General features: G+C 40.4%; 2 protein-coding genes across 2 annotated transcripts; one reads left to right on the top strand and one right to left on the bottom strand.

Moving 5' to 3' along the window:
* The first annotated feature begins 4,726 nt into the window (after positions 1 to 4,726).
* LOC124273398 (sedoheptulokinase-like) lies at positions 4,727 to 8,697 on the top strand. The gene is made up of 6 exons (XM_046708660.1): positions 4,727 to 4,862; positions 6,045 to 6,342; positions 6,382 to 6,557; positions 7,101 to 7,308; positions 7,923 to 8,066; positions 8,670 to 8,697. Exons 1-6 carry the CDS (start codon positions 4,727 to 4,729, stop codon positions 8,695 to 8,697), a joined length of 990 nt encoding a protein of 329 aa, XP_046564616.1.
* Positions 8,698 to 8,788: 91 nt separating this feature from the next.
* On the bottom strand, positions 8,789 to 21,924 carry LOC124273397. The gene is made up of 6 exons (XM_046708659.1): positions 21,782 to 21,924; positions 20,294 to 20,476; positions 19,823 to 19,942; positions 17,499 to 17,612; positions 16,325 to 16,516; positions 8,789 to 8,838 (listed from the first exon to the last, which is right to left on the bottom strand). The coding sequence occupies exons 1-6, from the start codon at positions 21,870 to 21,872 to the stop codon at positions 8,789 to 8,791; spliced, it is 750 nt and encodes a 249-aa protein (XP_046564615.1). The 5' UTR covers positions 21,873 to 21,924.
* Between the last annotated feature and the right edge of the window lie 586 nt (positions 21,925 to 22,510).

Genomic DNA, 22,510 nt, shown 5'->3' with positions numbered 1-22,510 from the left:
TCCCAGTGTATTCAGTTCAAGCTGCTGCCCATGAAAACACAGGTGTCATATCTGCATCACACATCTATACACAGGTATTGAAAACTGTTGATTAAAAACATAACTACACGAGAAAGCATTTTCATACCTGAAACTCAGTCCTGTGTCAAAGTCACCAGGACAGGTGAGTGTTTGTATGTAAATACAGTGTAGCTAAATCAAACCATTAACAGCTCTGTACACAGGACGGCAACGAAGTCGTGACTTGACTAGAACTACAGCTCACATACGGCAACTGAATATAATATACTCCCCATCAAAAGTTTAGACTCAAAATAAATTTTGCCAAACTGTCCATACTATTTAAAGGTACTGTTTACACATGAACTGATGTATTGTAAAACACATGTGTAACGCTGAAAAGCTGTCACGAGTTTAAGAAATGATGAAACTCAGTGAAAATTGACGAATTCGTAACAAAACTTTACACCAAAACGCAGCTGTTCACATGCATGAAATGTGCACATGATTTACAGCAATTTGATGCATGATCTTCGTGCAGTTCATCTGCATAAGGTTTTGTGTTGGTTCCCCCAAGTTAGTGGAGAAGTTCATCTTCGATGTAACCATACATATATACATAACATATAGTGAGTGCTTTGAGCGAGTCTAAACTTTTGATGGGTAGTATAGCTTTGTGCAAAGTCTGCAGATCGTTTCCAATGTTTACATTTGGAATGCTGGCTGCAGTTTAACAAACCATGTATCGATTCAGGATGTGAATGAGAACATTTGCATGATTAATTGAACATTTGTACATTCCTGGGAGACTCCGTTTGAACATCTCCAGATTGGATTGACTCCACACGATTCCGTACAAATATCCTCAGTAACCTGGCTGAATGTTTTTTTCTATGTCAGGAATAACATGGTCGGACTTGAAAGAATGGGGTTGTACTTTAAAAAGCAGTATCACACGCTCACTGATCATGCTTTAAGTCATTTGTTGTACACACGAAGTTGTCTCTGTTGTATGCTGTTCATGTGACTTCTCGTATAGACTCAATGAGGGAAAAGCAATAATCCTTTTTCAAATTCATAGGAGATCTGACACGTGAAGATCTGGGTTACAACTGATCTTCAGTAACCCATGCTTGTCGTAAGAGGCGACTAACGGGAACGGGTGGTCGGGCTCGCTGACTTGGTTGCCTTTGGAGCATATCTGGGATATCATTGGTCGTCGCGTGCAACCAAGGGATCCTCCTGTACAGAACCTAGCCCACTTTGGAGCTGCTTTACACGAGGGATGGCGTAGACTGACCCTTCCGAGGATGAGGAAGCTGACGGGGGATATGCGGAGGAGAGTGCTGGCTGTCATATAGTCACATGGAGGTTACACTTGGTATTGACCTTGAATCGTGTAAGACACGCAAAATGATATTTTGAATGTTCACATCCACCAATAAATTCAACATTAAACATTCCAGGGCCATATTTGTACAGACATGGTTTTGTATGAAAATCAATGTTTTTGGGGGGTTTTCAAAGGCATAATTATCATCATAAAATCAACATGGATTCCAATCATTTTGTCGTTTTTTTATGAGTCAAAAGATCATACAGGTCAGAAAAACTAATGTTTTTTCCATTATGGTCACCACGAGAAGATTTATGTACGTGTTGAAAACTTATCATTGCAAAAATACAGGGGGTGCTTAATTAAGTTTTTTATGTACAGATGAAGATGCGGGAGCATTGTTCGACATGAAGGTAAAGTTGCAAATTAGCAAGCTGAAAACGCCCCTCTTGATATGCAGTCCTGTTGAGAGTGTTTGTCTATCTGAATCAAACACTACCACATACTTCGAAACACAAACTGTTTAGTCTGCTTCCCAGTTAGGGCTGCAACGATTCACCCAGACCTCGATTCGATTCGATTGTCGATATTGTTCGATTCGAACATATTAGATTATTTTCGATTCGATTCTCCACACAAGTAAAAACACCAGATTTCATGTAACTCTCAGAGTTTATTAAACAAAACATATCACATTGGAAACTTTTTCAACGATTTAACCAGGAAATCAGGGATGTTAATGATTTAAACTTTTCCAATCAAATATACATACATACTAACATTTGTATAGCGCCGATAACCAGCTTAGCTGCTCAAAGGTGCTTTGTTTTTCCCTCGATCACTGGATGTCAATCTGAAAGGCACGTCGTATTATAAATATACAACTCTTGCTGCCACTGAGCGCACCGAGCTATTGTGGCTTTCTCATCCTAACAAGATACCCATTCACAGCTGGGTGGATTGGGACACATAGTCACAGTGCTTTGTCCAAGTTCACTGCACGTTGCTGTACTCGCAACTAGGTGTTTGCACGTATTCCTGTGGCCACCATCTGGTCATATACCAACGGATTCGTGGGTTCTTTTACGTGCACAGGGTTGGGTACTGTACGCTAGGGGTTGTGACAACACTGAAAGAGTCTGCACACAAAGTTGACTCCAAGGTTTTTACACCTGGTCACAGGTGGGCTCGATCCCGACACCTCAAACTCGTTGGATCACTAGCCTGGCCCTTTAGCCAGCTCGCCCACTGCGCCCCCATATGTTTAAACACAGAACAACACTCCAATATTGAATTGAAATAGTGATAATGGTTATCGGAACTAAAGTGTCAGATTCGATTTTCGATGAATCGAACCGAATCGTTCAGCCCTTTTCCAAGTCCCTGATTATTTTCCCTTCTGACGAACCCGAAGCAGGTCTAGATTTTCCTGAGGTTCACCTAATTAGAAACTCCTCTTCAATTTTAATTGAGTTAATTGTTTTCATCACAACTGTAAATCTTCAGAGACCTTGCGTTGCGTTAGTCCTCGACTTGTCTGGTAGGTGTCTTGCTACTTGTCTGGTAGGTGTCTTGCAACTTGTCTGGTAGGTGTCTTGCTACTTGTCTGGTAGGTGTCTTCCCAGGAAGCCAAATGTTTTTGGCGTGTAAAAACATGGGCCGTTTTTCGTTTTCGCCTTCATGCGAAAAGGGTGGAAATTTGCAACAATGGGTGCGGGTGTTTATACAAAAGCCTTAATCCCAGAGGAAGGCGATAACTATAAGACGTTCATGTTCATTTTATTCATACAAATGTACAAAATAACAGTGTATCATTTTACCGTGTTTCACCTTCGTGCGAAAAGCTAAAACTAAAAAGTCGCCTTCTTGCGAGTAAACCGTCTGGTAACTGGTTAATCTGTATCACAGTCCCTGAACCACATTATTTTCCCTACACCCTAGCCCACTCTGCATTGCTAAAGCCCTAAATGAAGCAAGTCTAGATTTCCTCCGAATCTCTTGTCTCCCTGGGGCTCCTTGTCAATTTAGAGCGGAAGGTCGCGGGTTCGATCCCCGACGGCGTCATACCAAAAGACGTTAAAATATGGTACTTGTTGGTCCCTGCCTTGCGCTCGGCATTAATGGGTACAACAAGTACTGGTCGGCTCGGAGTCAGTATAATGTGTTTGAGTGGGGTATTCATGCTTCACTGCAGCATGTTATCTCAGTGGGCTAGCACTATAAAACCAGCTTAAGTCTGGGCTAGTACAAGCAGCCGCACATACACATACACACGCATGCACGTCGTCATATGAGCGAAATATTCTCAAGCACGACGTTAAACCCAATTTCACCTCACCTCACCTTGTCAATTTAAATGGGTTTGTTTGTTACTATCAAAACTATGTCTGTATATATTCATAGACTAAGCATTGGTCTAGGTGACTGGTATCCTGCGTAGTCTGCTCACGTATGCAGCATGTATCATCCTTCTGTGATACTCAAAATGACAGCTGTCAGTATGCTAGGCTGTCTGTATGTTTTTCTGTGTTTCTCATTTCCCGATGCATTTTCATCCCAACGTGAAAAGATACAAACCATTCTTTGGATCGACGATCCGGGTCCGAATCTCCACATGGGTACAATGTGTTAAGCCCATTTCTAGTGCCCCCTCCCGTGATATGCTGGAATGTTGTTAAAAGCGTAATACTATGCTCACCTTCTTCATTTATATACCTATAAACAGTGCTTCCGAACAAAGCGACTCGATCTGTAGAGACTATTACCAAGTCATTGATCCCCAGTTTATGATTTCACGAAATAATTTACGCAATTAGTGACAAACTTTGTGTTATTTTCGCCCGCCTCCTGCTTGTTGAGGTTTGAGATGAGAAACACATAAAAACCATGGATGGCTTTGCAGTGCATACATGGTTAGCATGCAAGGTTTGTACACCGCCCTGCCACACTTCTGCAGCAGTGAAGCCACACCATGTGTATTAATGGACCTCTGATGGTACAATACGGATCGCGGACACCAACACGGAGACAAGGTTGAGTCTCACCAAAAGGTGATCAGTTAAGTGGCATCTTGAGATCCATCTGATATTGTGATGTTCAGATATATTTGAACATTTTCCTGACTGGCTTGAGGGACAGTGTTGGCGGTTTTTATGACTTCTGTGGCTGAGTTCAGGATCAGACTGACCAGAGGCTGATTTTGTTTTTGTCCATCATTGCTCTGATTCAATATATGTTTCTTGACACGAAATAGGTAATTCCTGCAGAAACGTATGTTGTATATGATCAGGAGTACGCCTGACAGTAAAGACGGCACCGAAGGACAGACATAGCTGAAGACCGTTCGTCAGACCGGAATTCAATACAAGACAAGGATAGTCCGTATCTGCAATGCCTCTAGACAGACGCCTAGCTCTGGGAATCGACCTTGGAACGTCATGCGTCAAGCTGAGTTTGATAGACATCCTTACAGAAGAACAGGAGTTCGCAGTGTCCCGTCCCCTCCAAGGCATGCGTGGAGAGCGATGTGGGTTGCCTCGGGTTTGAGCAGTCTCCGGCGACCATCCTCAGCACCCTGGAGGAGTGTATGCAGGAGTTGACCAGCAGTCAGCAGATGAGGGTGGCGGGGATCGCCGTGACGGGGCAAGGAACCGGACTCATCATGTGGCCCGGGGGGCTCGGGTGTGGCATCCGCCAGGAAACTGGGCAACTGACTGCAGGTGAAGTATCTCTGGGGCGGTCCTCAGTGAGTGAGTGAGGGAGTATGGTTTGATGCCGCTTTAGCAATATTCCAGCAATATCACGGCGGGGAACACCAGAAATGGTGTTCACACATTGTGCCTATATTTGGGGAATCGAACCTGGATCTTCAGCGTGATGAGCGGAGGTTTTAACTAGTAGGCTATCCCACCGCCCCGGGACGGTCCTGGTGTATTTCCTCGGCTTTTAAAATGGATATGTATCTTGTCCAAACATTAAATTACTTAGGTCTAGCGAAATGGGCGATATGGTTGATACTGTGCAAAAGCACACTTTTGGACAGGATGAAAAAAAGCATCCATATGACACATACGCCACTCATCAGTCAGTGTTTGATGCTGTTCGAAACATTATATCCTTCTTCGGAGTGATACTCGGCGTTATTAGCCAAACATCTGTGGAGATGATGTGAAGGATCTATGTCTTGCTTAGAATGTCCTCAAAATTTGTTGTTGTTTAAAGCTCCACTCAGAAATATTCCAGCTATATGGCGCCGGTCTGTAAATAAGCAAGTCTGGACCAGACAATCCAGCAATTGACATCATAAGATTTGTTCTACGCAATTGGGACACGATGACATGCGTCAACCAAGTCAGGGACCCTGACCACCCGATCCCGTTAGTCTCCTCTAACAAGCATGGGTTCCATAAGACCAATTCTCACCCGGATCTTCACGGATTCCGCAAAATATATTGGCAATATAAATTAAAAATAATAGTTTCTGTAAACACTGCGGTGGTTTGGATCGCTGATTTGTGTGGTGAATTAGGCGTCTTACTCTAAGAACGTGAAAAGGCACAAATGCCAGACTCGCCTCTACCCAAACAACACAGGAACGTGTACTATACTAACAAAGAGAATACCAAATATAACATACGCTACATCTGACCACTTTCAAAGAAGGGCGTTGTGCATTGATGAAGACGTAACAATTCCTCTTTCGATCCAGGCAGTTGCAGCAACCTGTATACTTGGATGGACAGACGCTGTACTCCCGAGTTTGTATCGTCCCTGCCGACACCAGACTCCAGAATACCAATCAAAGTAGGCATGGGCTGGGTGACGCTGCAGTGGATACTAAAGCATCGTCCAGGACTGATAGAGGAGAATGGTTACGACTGCGCGGGGACGATAGTCGATTACGTGGTAGCTGGCTTGTGTAATAACAAGACATCTATAACATCTGAGCTACTAGCCTACAGCTTTGGATACTTCAACACCAAATCTGTGTCCTGGAACACAGACATGTGAGTGGAAAACACATTCTCTGTCACGATGTATTTCAGATTAGCCGAGGCTGGCTTTCCTGTTCACATGCTACCCTCGCTCGTTCCGAGCGGTACTGTAGTCGGGCACCTGCCCCGACCCTGGGGCCACATACAGGAAGGGGTGCCAGTATATGTGGTTACGATGGACACCCAGTGTGCGGTCCACTCGGTACGACCCGGCGAGCACGATGCAGGTGAGGCAGAGGAGAATATTTATTTCTCTATGTCGTTTATTACCTGTGTTTATTTATTGAAGTTACTTTCTGTAATAAATATCTACTTCCATTTTCAAATGTACATATTTTTACTTCATGTGCAGAAATTATTTTCTGCACAGATCGGTTCAGCTTGTATTATAATATGACTGAATGTGTCGATAGGTTATTGCTAACGTGTACTTGTCACACAGAGGACCTGGGATCGATTCCCCTCTTGGCTACATCATTTAATTCCCATTTCTTTTGCTTCCCATCTTGATATAAATCGAATATTTCTAAAGGCGGCATTAACATATGCGCATTCAGTACCAGATTTATAGAATGAACGTTCCTAAAACATCACTAAAAACCAAAAATATAACCAACTTTCGGCACTGGCACCGAGTCTGACTACCCGATCCATTTGGTTACCACTCACGCCTTGTATAGGTTGCGTTGGATCCGAACTCTTGCTGACTGACTCCTGCCAAATGAACTCAATCTTTGAGTATACTTTCATGAACGTATATCATTTTCTAGTGTTCTATATCGGAACGTCTTCTCAGCTGGGCTATGTCATTACTGACCCCGACTTCGACCCCAGCAAGCGTCCTCCAGACACGCCCCCAACCCTAGAATATCAGCCCTACTTCCACGGAGGACTCTATGCATCGTGTAACGGGCTGGACGGGGGCAATGTATTGGAGTGCTTCGTCAGGATGCTTTACAGCTGGTTTCAGGACTTTGGGTAGGTTATTCTACTGATCTGGATATATAGATTCGGTATGATATCATGGAGTGGAATGTATGTACAAGCATCTGAGTTCATTCCATGTGAATCCACGGACAGAAATCATACGAGGTTAAACAGCGTTGATCGTGGTGTGTAAATAAGTTCCTTCGAGTTTCTAGGGCCTCTGGCCTGACTCACACTCCATTGTAATGTCTCCATTGGTATGTTTCTCTGGTCGAATTATACCTCTGTTCAGTTAATGGTAAATGAGTACCATTTAAACGTGATTGTTTCTCAGAACATGGCTCAGTTTGTTAACAACGAGGAGTGTGAATGAAATTCGCGAGCATACGTATGCTTTATACGGGTAAAAATGGATCACCTTAAGTCATCATTGCCGTGAATCGTTACATAAAACATTAGCCAGCTTCTTTATGTACGGGGGTGGTGGGGTAGCCTAAATGTTAAAGTGTCCGCTTGTCATGCTGAAGACCCGGGTTCGATTCCCGACATGGGTACAAAGTGGTAAGCCCATTTCTGGTGTGATCGTGTTATTGTGTGATATCCTGACACATTTGATATGTATAAGAAAAAACAATTTTACGTCTTCAGGTGTAACCATCGATGAGGAAACTATATGGAAAACTGCCTCAACTCGCCCTTGATGCAGAAAACACCGACCTAGAAATAGACCCCAGACTGTTCGGATCATATTTCCAACCTTCACCTTCCTGCAGCGTAAGGGGGGATAACCCCCGACAACATAACTCTAGGTCAGTTTTTCAAGTCACTCTGCTTCGGTGTTGTAGATGAAATCAAAAGTCTCATGGATCCTAAGTACCTCAAGGGGAGGGGAATCACCACGATACACACTGTTGGCCAGGTTACAGCAAGTATACCATCTATCATCGAACGCCTTCGCGAGTTGTACGACGTCACCGTTGTTGTTCACGACACTGAGTGTAGTTCTTCTGTTGGAGCTGCCCTTGTGGTGAAGCAGTGAGTTTACGTTTCTTCAACAATATTTCAGCAATATCACAACGGGGGACAACAGAAAGTACCCACGTATGGAATCGAACCCGGGCCTTCGGCGTGACGAGCGAATGCTCTAACCATTAGGCTACCCCAGCGCCCAATATTATCGAGGAAACCCGCAAGGCTCAGACGTTTTCATTCACGTGTTCAAGATAATCTTTTCTTTAGTGTTATATATGATCGATTCGGGTTAGAATCTGGACTTGTGTCTTTGTACCAACACTAATACTGGTTAATTACCCGATGTTACTATGTACGCCCCTGTGTTGAATTAGTCTCAGCTCTATGCCACTAGTTTGCCTAATGTGTAAAGTAACAGAAAAGTGTTTGTGTATTTGTAGAAATTCCAACATCAAATCAGATTGTTGAATTACACACTCACTTTGCACCAAAACTATATTATCTGTCAGCCATACATTCAATATTCCTGCAAATGATCACCAAAAATAGAAAAGATGGGTCAATCTTGTATTGCCTGCGACTGTTTTCCAAAGGCTTCACCGCTATGATCTGAATGGAGATATAAACAAAAGAGTTTCAATACAGTAACACATTGTACAGTGTTTAGACCTCAGTCTTGCGCTATCCTCCAATTGTGTCTGGGTGAGGGAATTGTTTCTGTCGTATTAATTTGTTTTCTTTTGTTGAATGCTATACTGAGCAATATGCTCTACGACACTAAGCACTATTTCTCCAGCTAAAAGTAGGTGATATTAAAAATAAAACATGGTCACAGAAATACAAAGAGGTATTATGAGGTTGTAAAATATGGATGAGAAAAAACAGTACTGGGTGTAATGTGAGTAAATTGTCACTTTTAGCAGTATTCTAAATATATCAATGCAGGGGACGTCAGACACCGGACTGACTAAAAGTGGACGATACACATAATAAATTGAAAGTGAATTGTATGGGTGACGATTTCTATAGATCAGTTTGTTTACCTAATGTATAATAAAAATGAAAGCATTATTAGAAATGTTTCAATGTATTTACATCATGCAATGAATTTGAGAACTTCTATATTATTCCCACACACATGAATCGTTGTACCAATATATTACTACACATATGAATATGAATATTTTACGCATGCGCAATATGCTATTATATTGTATATGCATTCTATGTTTTAATAGGCCGTTGTCCTGAATATCAACTGAAATAAAGCAATTCGTATGCGTGACAACAACGGAAAACACGAGATATGTGTGAATATTTGTTCCAAAAGTTGTCCTGTAAGGGCAGATTTCGAAAAAGCTGGTTTGGGCATATGTCGTTGACCCAGGCGCCTTCTGTGCACCTTTTCTGCGTGCAGAAATCTTTCCTAAAATCTGAAAATCACAGAAAGAAACACATTCAACAAAAATGTTGACCACCTCTTTCTCTTTCTAAGTTCTTCAAACCACAGAACAAAAGACATTCAACATAATTGTTGGCCACCCCTCGCTGAGTTCTTCAAGTCTGCAAATTACAGAACGAAACGCTATCAACATAAATGTTGCCACCTGTGACAGTGTTTAACCAGGTTGAATCAAGACTGACATTGCCCAACCTGATCAAAAGAACTGCAGCTAAGCTGGAGCAGAGAGCTTATGTGTTACTGTGTTAGTCAAACTATATATAATACCAGTTGCTCAGAGCGGTTTCACGACCTTTCACTGGAATGTCAAAATCCAAAATGACCTCTACCCACGTGCACATATTAGTTGCATGTGCCAAGTCCAATGTTGTGGATGAATTGGGGCGGTAGGTTTGATTTGGAAACTTTTTTTGTAATTGGCTGCTGTTTGTAATTGGCTCCTGACGCCCATCCATAGCATTTATCTCTTTGTTTGGTCTGTAGAAAATATAAACCGCAAAAAGACCCAGAACTATGTTTAAATGCCACACCCATGATGGTTGTAAAAGAGGCCAAGTTCCTGGGACTTTTTTAACTCTCATCTGACTTTCATACCACATATTAAATCACTGGGTACGTTCCAAACTTGATTATGGCTTCATCGTATATGGTGGAGCCTGCAAAAGCAACCTTTACAATTCTTGATTCTGTCCACCACCAAGGTCTAAGATTTTGTTTTGGATCCTTTAGAACTTCTCCTGTTGACAGTCTCTACGTCGAGGTAGATGAGCCATCGCTTACACAACGCCGTATAAAACTATCTTTACAATATATTACCAAACTGTACTCAAATCTAACCCTGCATATAAGTGTGTTTTCAATCCCCTCTATGAGGATCTATACAACAAGAAATATTCTCTTGCTCCGCCTCTTGGGCTCAGAATAAATCCATTCCTTTCTTCTGCCGGCATTGAGCTGGAAAATATAACTCCTTCCGGTCTTCTTCTTCTCCTCCTTGGCAATTAGTAAGGCCACTAAGTTGCCCTGACAAAGTTTTTAAAAAATCCAAAACTAATGAATTACAATATAAACAAGAATTTAATCAATTAAAAGTAAATATAATACATACAAATATGTATTTACAGATGGATCCAAGGATGGTGGTGCAGTTGATTGTGCCACTGTCATTGGATCCAGAACAATAGCTTCTCGACTACCAGATCACAGCTCATTTTTCACAGCCGAAGCAAACGCTATATTAACAGCCTTAAAATATATTAATAAACACCCCAAATATAAACATATATAACTTATTCAGACTCTCTTTTGTGCCTATTAAAATTCTTTCTTGCAAACATCCACTTTTAATTGAAATTAATGAATTTTATAATCATCTTCTGTTGGTTACCCAGCCAAGATGGAATTTCTGGTAACACAATGGCCGATTTTGCTGCCAAGTCAGCACTCAACAAATCTGTGACACCAATTCTCATTCCATACTCTGATTGCAAAGCTTATATCCGTGATATAATGCAAAAGAGGTGGGACACTTAAGTAGGTATAAATACATTCCATGAAATTAAACCAACTATCGGTTACAAATACTTGGGGTGTCTGTCAAGATTTGACGAGGTCATCATGCGACGATGTCGTATTGGCCACAGCAGATATACTCATGGGTATTTGTTAATAGGTGAGGATCCTCCATTTTGCATCCCTTGTGATGAAAGAATCATGGCCAAGCATGTCTTGATTGACAGCATTGATTTTTCAACCACAAGGGATCGATATTTCACAGTTTCATCCTTAAAGGATCTTTTAATCCCTTATTAAATTCTTTTTTTTTTTAAGGAAATTGATTTGATTCATAAATTGTGATCATGTACTGTAATTATTAACTATTTTGACATTTGGTCGAATGAATACATAACTATGAATGTTGGTGGCTGTACCCTCGGAGGGGATTGAATTAGCGTAAAATAATTGTCCTCCGAAGAGGGTATTTAACCCCACATCATTCAATGTATGTTGATCATTGCAGGAATTTTAATCGTAGAATGTTTGCAGTTTTAATATATGACTGAACTGTTGAAAATCGCCAAACAGCTGAAGGGATGATGTAAATCCAGCTAGGGCCCACACAGGTAGGAAAAGTAATGTAAGTCCCTATGGTCACTAGCATGGTGATCTACCTTCAGTTGATGGCGATCTATAGCCCGATTTTATATCGTGTTGTTTTGAAATGATTTAGCATTTTACACTGAACATCAAACTAGTTTTAATTAATTTGTGATAATCTAGTCGTTATACTGTCCTTCGCTGACAGGTTTTTGAAAATGTATAAATATATTTAATCTTAGTACATAACTATTTGTTGTCACGATATGGCTGAAATATTGCCGGTGTGACGTTAAATTTTAACTCACTCTTTGTTTTGAGTACATATGGTGGAGGATGTGATAAGGGGAGTCTGGAGGAAGTGTGACTAAGTGTGACAGTGAAAGGAAAGACATAAGGTTATATATCCTCGGAGCCAAAAGCCATCAGGAATCACTATTTCGAGGTTGCTTTTGTCTGTCTCAGGGGTGAAACAGTGATCGAACAGATTGATTACACAGGTAACAAGATCGGAAAACTACCACTGGACCCAATCGTCAGCGACGTACGTGTCACTGCCATGCTTACATTGGATAAGACACTCAGAGTTCTCTATTACAATAATGTATATGAGATATGGCAGAAGAGGCTGGATGTAGATGAGGATCCCGAATATATGGACACTGCAGAATGGTTCAACCCTACATCGATGGTGATGTAGGCTCTTGGGATACTCTACAGGTAATACTGTGGCCTGGAGAGGACTGTTTCCGGATAACGTTTGATCTGGGACCATAGGGAGAGACTGGTTCAAAACACATGTGCATCTTTAACTAACGGTAAAGACAATGACACAGTTCTGTATACATAATTGGAACAAAACCAGTTTTTGTAGGTTCTCCAGTTGATGATGGTCAGTAGTAACGATACTGGACATCACAAATTCAAAGATACTGATCTCTGTGTACAGGGATTTGATGCATAACAATATGTGCAAGTAACGAGTTTTAAAAAGTTTCTTAACTTCTATAAGAAAATATGATTGAGATTATATTCAGTTGGATACAGAAGGTAAACGTCATTAAAGCCACTGTTTGCAACACAAATATTTCACATCAATACCTTTGAGGATAAACATGCTGTTTGGTCTGAAACCAAATATTATGTTGATGTGATTATATCATTTACTTTTATTCACATTATGTTACATTACGCTTTGATATTGTGGGTTAGCCTTGGTGCTAGCTCACCATGCCTCGGTCCTGGGTTCAATTCCAACCCATGGGTCCACAGTGTGAAGGTCAGTGTGAAGGTCATTTGTGGTGTCCCTCTCCATGATATTGCTTCAGTATTGCTGAGAGCGGCCTACGTATTATCTATCTTCCTGATGATACCTTCCATCAAATATATTCGGATTTACTGCAGTTACGTTTTACATTTTCTTTGAACACATTCGACGGCATTAATAACTATCAATCTCCAAGGCGAGTTTGTCGAAAACAAATACAAGTTTTATCAGGGTGATCTTATTCTTATGTAAATTTGATTGATTTTGCTGATCACACACTTGTGATCTACCTGATTTCCCTCATTGTTTGTGCAATACTATGAACTAGGGATGCAGCGTCATTGTGCTATTGTCATGAAGTCTGTTAGACGTCAGCAGAAAATACAGATCAACGATTTCCAGAGCTTTCGAGGACCCTAACTTCGATTTTTTGTGATCTATATATTTTGCAAAACAGATTGAAATGCATGAACAGTTGTAAAGGGGTATTTGCAAAGAGTATTGTTGAATTCGTTCAAGAACTTGTTGTAATGACCTCTTTACAATCCAACCCTTTATATAGACTTTATTTTCAGTTCTACCATTGAACATGAAATACATATACCATTCAAAACAAGTAGGGGATATTGGATTTACAAGATTGATAAAATGCAAATGATGAAGCCGATGAAGTAACAGATGATGAAGAAACATTAAGGGAAAATGTGACAATTAATTCCATTTCCTTTGGAAATATTTCATCTGTATGGATATATTACTTTTTCTCAAATGCATTGGCATTGGCTAGTGGTATTCTCGCAAAATGGAATATCCCCTACTTCTTTTGAATGGTATATGTAGATAATCTCTGAGGTTAATATGAACCAAATGTTAATTTAGCTCAAAACCACTGATGATAGTGCTCATCCAAGCCATGATCCAGGTTCATGTTTTCGTGTGCATTAACATAAATACCTTGACCTTGGTCACACTTCGTTTGTTCATAAAGACAGATGGGACTCTATATTCCCTTTTGTAAGTTTTTATTTCTACGAGACGGGACTAATCCAGACACATAGAAACAATTACATGAAATGTTAATACACATAATTCCAATAAATGATGTTTCGTACAGTAATTTATAACCTATTGTACCCACTGGGGAAATGGAACCTGGGTCTTCAGCGTGAATGCTTTGACCACTACGCATCCCAACCGCGCCCTCTCCCAGAGACCAACATGGTCATCTGCCATGGTATTGGTAAAGATGACATTTAACTCTGTGATGGACGGAGTGATTTTTATGCATCGGAATGAATAAATGAATGAAGAATTATTGCTTCAGCAATATTATAGCTTTTCGCAGAAGAGTTTGTTAATAAAAGTTAAAATATGTGCTTTTTAAAAATATTAAAAAGTTGTTAAAAACTGTCGCATATCACAAAAATAAGGAGAAAAATCACAGACGTCGATTAAAACTATCCCTTGCCATAAAAAGGGTTTTCGAATTAAAATATGCACTAAAACTGTATCTACACAGCCTTATAAAATGAGTGTCACGGCTACCCGGCATTGGCAAGGAATGCATAAAGGAACATCTTCCGTTTATCAAGAAAAGCATGGGTCACGTGGGAATGCCCTATTAACATTACGTAACCAACGTAACACAACATCATCTCAATGGCACGGGATACTGATATTGGTATTATTGATTACTAGCTGAATATTATGCAGCTTGTTTGTTGTCTGTTCATCCCAATGAAGCAGTGAAGTGTGAGTGACACTACTAGCATTAGACACGTCAGAAGAAAGGCAACTCGTGACTTTGTATTTGTTCGTGTTTAGTATATACACTAATCAGCCTCAGATCCTCAAAGTTGAACCAGTAATACTTGACACAAAGCTGCATTCTCAGTTAGTAAACAGGACCTATGTACCAATGCCTATGTGCACAAAAGCTGTCAGGACTTTGATGGGTCAGCTGTAACGAAGACGAAATTGTCTTTAAATGTGGGTATAAATAATTCCAGTTCCCTCACAATACACTTATTTGCCTTAACGGGTTTCGTGCACAAACTGTATGAGAATGACGGGAGTGTTTTTTCTGTCGACCACTGGAAATAAAATCAATCATAGGACGCGGGACATCAGACAGTGAACGATAATTTACGTTACATGTGCCTGATGGTTATTAGTGTTTACACCTTAGGGGGTTTGAAACTTAAGAGAATACTCTGTTGGTAACACTTTCTGCCAGAGTTTCCTTCCAGACATGTTGTTTCCATCCCTTTTATATCTATTAAGCTTGCATATGTCACACGTGTTGCTCTCAAAGATGAAGTGGGTACACGATGACGACTCTCTGCAGGCGATAGCGCAAGAGACGTCTGATTTAGCAGGGAAAGACTCTTTGATGTGCAAAACGATTGCCTGTGGAGCGTATCGGAAGAGGCCATATTTCCTTTCCGCTGAAATGCAATATTATTTTATTTTGTTATCATCAGTGACTAAATGTATCAAACAACATTCAGGAAAGCAAAGACATTGTTATAGCTCACTATTATGTACATTTGATAGTCACGAACTGAGTGATAAGTCACTTTATAGGTAAAAAAGTATACGTGGATTTCTTTCAGAGATTTCAGGCTCCCCGTGTTTGCAAGGAAAAGTGATTAAATTTAACTTCACAGTGAGGTCATCTGCAAGCAACAGAGTGAATTTTATCTAACAGTTACAACTATCTTGGCGCTGTGTTCTTGGGGTCATGTGCGTTTGTGTCATTGGCGCCACGTTGTTAGTGAGGTCTATCTATCAGGTGTGTTTTCCCCGTAAGGTGAGATAATATACCCAAAGGAGAAAGTATTAACGTCTCCTCGAGAGGACATTATAAATATTTCTTCGGGCTCAGGGAACATAAGCAAACATAGAGAGTACATCAACTCATGTCCCCCTCGTGACCAGTGAACAACATATTTATCTTACCGAACACCTCAATATTAATTTTGAACTGTTTAAGCACAGGTAGGGGAAGGGAAATGTACAAAGACTATCGTAGACAGGATAGAAATAGGCCATCGTTTCAAGAAGGACTTCTAGTAATGAGTCAGGGAGAACATGTAACATTATGTCAGGGATGAAAGGGTCGTTGTGTCAAGGAGGTTATGGGACACCTTGTGTCAAGGAGGTTATGGGACACCTTGTGCCAGGTAGGTTACATGACATTACTGAAGACATGTTTCAATGCATCTACTGTCAGCATTTCTAAGAATATAACATTGAGAATAACTTACGGACACAGTGAGGCACATTGACACTATACCGCGAAAGAAACGTTCCCTCAATGGTACAGCCCACCCATCCTTTGCTGCCCATGTTCATATAGCCTGGCTCGCATATGAAGGACATGGTGTCCATCCAGTGGGGTGTCTGGATGGAAGCTACTGCATGAGAGTAGAGAAGATTCGGATCGCCACAGGTTATATCTGTAAATGTTAACAGAATTCGGCTAACGAAATGTCATTCAGGTGCGAGTGTTTATGTGTGAGGTGGCTGTGGTTGGTAAGGGGATGTGGATGTGACCGTTGGTTAGCAGGTTAATTTCAGTATGATGTATGATTGTGGATGTGAATAAGGGTGTAGGGATCGATAAGACTTAGTTTGAGGGTTTGGATGTGACTATGGGTATAGGTGTGCGTGTTTGTGTGAGTATGGGTGCGGGAGAGGACTTTGGCTTTGGTGAGCGTTTGACTAACTGTGTCAGCATTGGTGTGGGAGCTTGGTTTGGATGTTGGTGTGGGTATGAAATCAACTATGAGTCTGGATGTGAGTATGAGTATGTGTGTAGGATAGTGTGATGATGTGGGTTAGCATTGATTGAGTGAGTGAGTTTAGTTTTACGCCTCACTCAGCATGTATATGACAGCGGTATGTAAATAATCGAGTCTGGACAAGACAATCCAGTGATCAACAGCATGAGCATTGATCTTCGCAATTGGGATACGATAAAATGTGTCAACCATGTCAGCGAGCCTGACCACCCGATCCCGTTAGTCGCCTCTTGTGATAAGCATGGGTTACAGAAGATCATCCTGGATCTAACCTGGGTCTTCACGGGTTGGCATTGATAGAGTTAATGTTTGAGACACTATATAACATTTCGCTCTTCTGGTTGAGAAAACGTTTTGGGGGACTGTCATTTCATTTGATTCTCGAAAACCAATGAAACAATGTCCTCTTTCCACAAACAGTCAATAAACGAACAAGGCCAATCTTCGCCATGCAGATTTACTAGGGATATAATTTACATAAAATAATATTCACCTGTAATGTATGTTGTGATATCTCGGTTAACGTCAGTCCGATCAATGCAATATGGTAAAAAAAGATATATATTGCAAAAAAAACAACATAGAAACGTGATTGCTTTTGTCTGTCTGTTTTGTAAGGGAAACCAAGGCTACTTACTGGTTCTGAGGGAGCAGGTGTAAGGGCAGACAATTTCCCTGATGTTGGCGTCCGTTTCACATCGTCCTTTCATGGCATACCAACCACATTGGCAGTCCGACTCTCCAGATTCTCCTTCAACAAGAATTGGTTTGCATACTAAACATAATATATGCTGATTGCATTGTGTTACTCTATCCAGATCTCCTTTGAAGAGGTCGTATTCGCTGGCATTGCTATTTCTAAAAGGGGAAAAGTGCCTTTAGTTGATGATGAACCTGGCCAGTCTGACTTTGCCAGGATCACCTGAACCCAATTCATGATATGTATCATGATAGAAAATAGTAGCGACAAAGCTATTTCCAACAGGCATCTCCGCTAAAGGCAGTCAGCGGTATGACTCCCACAATAACATCAGCATGTGTCTATCATCACTGTCCAATCGTGAGTGAGTGAGTTTAGTTAGTAAAAAATGTTCAAACTGGTCCAAGTGCTTAAAAGCAGCTCTTAAGTGCACTGCACTTTTCTGATTCCGTCAAACTAGATACAATTACACACCATTGAGTAACCTTCCACGGATTGATGAGTGAGTGAGTTTAGTTTTAGTAATATTCCAGTTATATGGCGGTGGTCTGTAAAGTATTGAGTCTGGACCAGACAATCCATTCGTCAACAGCATGAGGATCGATCTACGCAATTGGGATACATGTGTCAGCCAAGTCAGCGAGGCTGACTACCAGATCCCTTTAGTCGCCTCTTACGACAAGCATGGGCTTCTGTAGATCAATTCCCACCTGGGTGTTCATGGGTCCACAGAATCAAACTTACTAATTGAAACTGAATTGTCAGTTCACGACGACCTCAGTGGAAGTGACCTTTTTTTGCTATAACCTGTTACCCCATCTGATGTTTCTCCATTTTAGAAAGGTGTTCAGTATTTTTATGGCATTTGGACGATGAGGAAATTTTCGTCTTCATTGCGTGATGTTATTATTCTCCCAATACTTACACCTGGACCTGATATGGTTCTTCGAATTATCGACCAATTTCACTAACCAGCTGTGTTTGCAAAAGCCTGGAAAGCATGATCAACGAACGGTTAGTTTGGTACTTAGAAACCAACAGTATACTTACTGATAAAAAATATGGTTTCCGCAAAAACAAATGTACCATTGATCATTTAGTGCCTTTAGAATCATTTGTTAAAAGCGTTATAATTAAATATACAACATGCAGTGTCTATCTTTTTCGATCTAGAAAAGAACATACGATGGAAATAAAGGGATTATAAAAGATTTTTAACTTTTCAAACATCCGAGTGGGTTCTACCCTGTCTGATCATTTTCTTCAAGATCAGGGTTTCCCTAAACATTCTGTGTTTTGTCTGTAACATTATTTAGTATAAAGATTAATAATTTGTCAAAAGTTTTAAACAATTCAAATGATGGATGATTTTAATATTTCCTGTCATGGCAAAACCATGCACACTGTTGAAAGGCAATTGTAAATTGTGTTTAAATAACATTAATAAATGGTGTTTAGAAAACGGATTCAAATTTTAAAAATCAAAACCAAATAGTATCCACTTTTGTCGAAAACATAAACCACGGTACACCTATTAAATTTGTGAAAGAAGCCAAGTTCCAGGGTCCGATTTTCGATCAACATTTGACCTTTCCCGAAGTGGGGAGGGGACCAGGAGACTCGCTTTCAATTGTACATAGCACTGATCTATTCAAAACTCGATTATAGCTCAACCATCTATGGTAGAGCCTGCAAAATCTTCTTGATTCTATCCACCATTTGATCTAAGACTTTGTCACTCGTTCCACATATTTTGACGTATATCTACGCACACTCACTCATTATAGCCAGTGACCGAGGGGTTGACCGAGGGTTGATGTAATCCAGCAAGGGTCCATGGATATACGTTTAGTTTCGTGTGACCAACAGCCCGGATTTTTTCATATTGTACATTCCCGTATTGTAGTACAAGTCATGTTTATCTGCTTACGTCCTAGTCCGTCATAACCTGGTTCTTTTAGTGTACTTTGTAGACAAATTTACGTAACTTTATTCATTATAAAGTAGATATTGTTTAAGAGTCGGTGTGACTCTAAATATTAACTCACTCACTCCCTTTGTAGATGAATGTATTTCTGTACGTATGTAATGCCAGGAATGAATGAATATTAAAGATTACAAAAGAAATATATTTCATATTTAAATAGTCATGTTATGGAAAGGAAATAATGCTCTAGAACTATACGTATCTACGTTATTGGTAACCTCAAAACTCTAAAACGTGTCTTGATTATAAATTAGAGGAAAGTGTCGTAACCTACTGTGACAGAGGGCTGGCGTATCACACGACCGGCCACATCTCGTCCAGTCCACATGGGGGTAGAACAGACAGTTCGTGAACCAACCTGCTGGACACGACTTGTGACTGTTCAGACAGGACACTGGAAAAAGAAGTGATAAACTGAAAGCGCTCGCACATGATCGAAGCTGTCACCTTGGGTTTTCTTGTTCTTTGTCTTGAAAGTTCCATGACGTTCACTTATCTTTCATCAATTCACTTTCAAAAATTGCAATCAATATTGACACACGTCACTACATGAAATATATAACTCCATTCATCTGTAAACAACTTCGGGGAACACCTGCTGGATGTAGAGATGTTTAATCCATTGCGTACTTTGCTATTTCATTGTGATGTGACTGCAGTTTGTGTGTTTGGCCTTTGTTTGGATCTGTATCCGGACCCGACATGAGATATGCAGATCTTACAAAGAATGTTTGTACTTGCCTACCTGAACAGTTTGGTAATGTAATTTCATCCCGGGTGCCGTCATGTTTGCATTCTGAGTTTCCCCAGGTGTCTTGTCCATTGCATCCTAGGCAGGAGAAATACACTGACTTCTTGTACTTCAAACTTCCCCACATCTTGTACCCAGCTGGCACATCCAACGGACACTCAAACGATGTGTCATTGACTGAACAGATATGAAAATTGATGTATCAAAACGCAATGTGTAACAGTATTATAAAGCCTCTAAATTAAGTTGAACCAAACACGTTATAAAAATATTAAACGTAAAGCAGTGTCCTCAAATGGGTATGAAAGTGATATACAAAGAGATGTTAAAAGCTGTTTATCGTTACCCAGCCAGCAGGATTATCTGGCCGTCCCTGAAACGTTTTGACAAGCTAGGTGGCTCCATTAACGACTAATATTCAGATCTTTCGTGAATCATATTTAAACAAAATATGTTAGCAAATTGGTGGACATTTCCAGGACATTGTGCGAGACAATATCAATTCATTTATTCTAAACTTATTCAGGTTATATTTCACATTGGTATCCAGATGTGATCATAAAACAAACTTACCGGAACCCTTCTTGTTATTTTACAGTAACCAGTATGAATTATCAATCGAAACGATTCTATTCAGATCGTAAATAAAACGTCAGAAGAGAGAATAAAATTAATTGAATGGATCTTGCAATATAGTGTATTTTACAGTTAGAATATTCCTTTGTAGCGATCTACATAATATTTTCATTTTATTACACAGAAAAAAGAAGGTGAAAATGTTTGTGGTTTATAAACATTTTTTTCAAGAATATAGGATTTTTTCCTGATCTATATTTATTTGGTATCATGGAATTAAGTAATTTTGCATAATCTTCCAAAAAAACTTCACAAAATCAAATAATGTAATGAAGATGTTCGCTACAAAGAAAGTCATGCGACACAATGTAGCACCTTCTCCTAAACATCTGCCTCCATTTTGCTATAGGGGTAGTACCAAATAATGACCCCCTCACTTTTTACCCACCCCTTAATTATGGATTACATAGTACCTTGAAAAGTTCAGTAGGCATTCCTGGATCAAACTGTACAGTCAGATCTTTTATGTAGTAAGTGTTGAGGAAACTCTTTTTCAGAGCCCCCTACAGGACTTAACCTCTAGACTATAAAAGTCAGTGATGACAACAGTTGTCAATAGAAAGTGTTAGAAGGTCCTGTCGTACCATGGGAAGTGTTAGAAAGTCCTGTCGTACCATGGGAATTATCAGAAGGCCCTGTCGTACCATGGGAAGTGTTAGAAGGTCCACCTGTCGTACCATGGGAAGTGTTAGAAGGTCCTGTCGTACCGCGAAATGAGTAACCATGTCAACAGAGTGAACAGTCAGAGTTTTGGTTGACCAAATCAGATACAACGTTTTGCCAACTAGAAAGGGTCACCATAAGATTCTGAAATAACAGGACAGTAAGTAAATGTATGAACTTTACCTGTGTTGTTGTGTGCATCGGCTTGAGTCGAGATACACTGCAGCAGAAAAACTGAAAGAACACCGCACACAGCCGACAGGGATCCCATCATCCAGACCTTTGAGTTACATTCTCAACCACTTGCTTCATGCTATTGGCGTTAATAATTCAGAGCTTACGGTGTTGTTTTGTGTTGAAACGATGTTCTTTACGATGTATTGATTATTTTATGAAACAGGTTTCAGTTGTCAAGACATTAGCTCCACGCTTTGGTTGTGTCACCAAATGTATCGCTGGAGTCTATTGTCACATTACACATAATTATGATAAACATGTTTTGTCGATTATCCCAAAGGTGTGTGTGAACAAGTCAGGAACTGAATGAAGTCAGTGCCACAGAGCAATCACAAACACTGAACATTCAGACAACCTGTGAGTCAGTATCATTTGGGTGGTTGATTAGTTTGTTATTCCAGCTATATGAAGAATTGGTCTTCAGTAACCCAAGCTTGTCGTAAGAGGCGACTAATGGAATCGGGTGGTAAGGCTTGCTCACTTGGTTGACACATGTCATCGTGTCCCAGCTACGTACAAGGATGTTCATGCACTTGATCACTGGATTGTATGGTCCAGATTCGGTTATTTACAGACCGCCTCCGGTAACAACCGAATCCAACCAAACCAACTAATGTTACAGAACTTTTCCAAACCTGTGTGCTGGAAGTAGGTGTCTTGCTCTGAGTGTGTGCA

The sequence above is a fragment of the Haliotis rubra genome, unplaced genomic scaffold (assembly GCF_003918875.1).
Source record: "Haliotis rubra isolate DU_JTF1 unplaced genomic scaffold, ASM391887v1 Scf180, whole genome shotgun sequence".
Taxonomy (NCBI): domain Eukaryota; kingdom Metazoa; phylum Mollusca; class Gastropoda; order Lepetellida; family Haliotidae; genus Haliotis; species Haliotis rubra.
Note: the sequence above shows the minus strand (reverse complement) of the source record. Positions and strands in the feature narration are given on the sequence as shown.

Bases quoted from the DNA above. Each gene is read 5' to 3' on its own strand.
- LOC124273398 (XM_046708660.1), top strand. From the start codon at position 4,727: ATGCCTCTAGACAGACGCCTAGCTCTGGGAATCGACCTTGGAACGTCA. The intron at 6,343-6,381 runs GTGAGTGGAAAA...GATGTATTTCAG, and splicing joins GTGTCCTGGAACACAGACAT to ATTAGCCGAGGCTGGCTTTC. The intron at 6,558-7,100 runs GTGAGGCAGAGG...ATCATTTTCTAG, and splicing joins ACCCGGCGAGCACGATGCAG to TGTTCTATATCGGAACGTCT.
- LOC124273397 (XM_046708659.1), bottom strand. From the start codon at position 21,872: ATGATGGGATCCCTGTCGGCTGTGTGCGGTGTTCTTTCAGTTTTTCTG. The intron at 20,477-21,781 runs GTAAAGTTCATA...ATATCTGTTCAG, and splicing joins CGATGCACACAACAACACAG to TCAATGACACATCGTTTGAG. The intron at 17,613-19,822 runs GTAGGTTACGAC...TTCTTGTTGAAG, and splicing joins TACGCCAGCCCTCTGTCACA to GAGAATCTGGAGAGTCGGAC.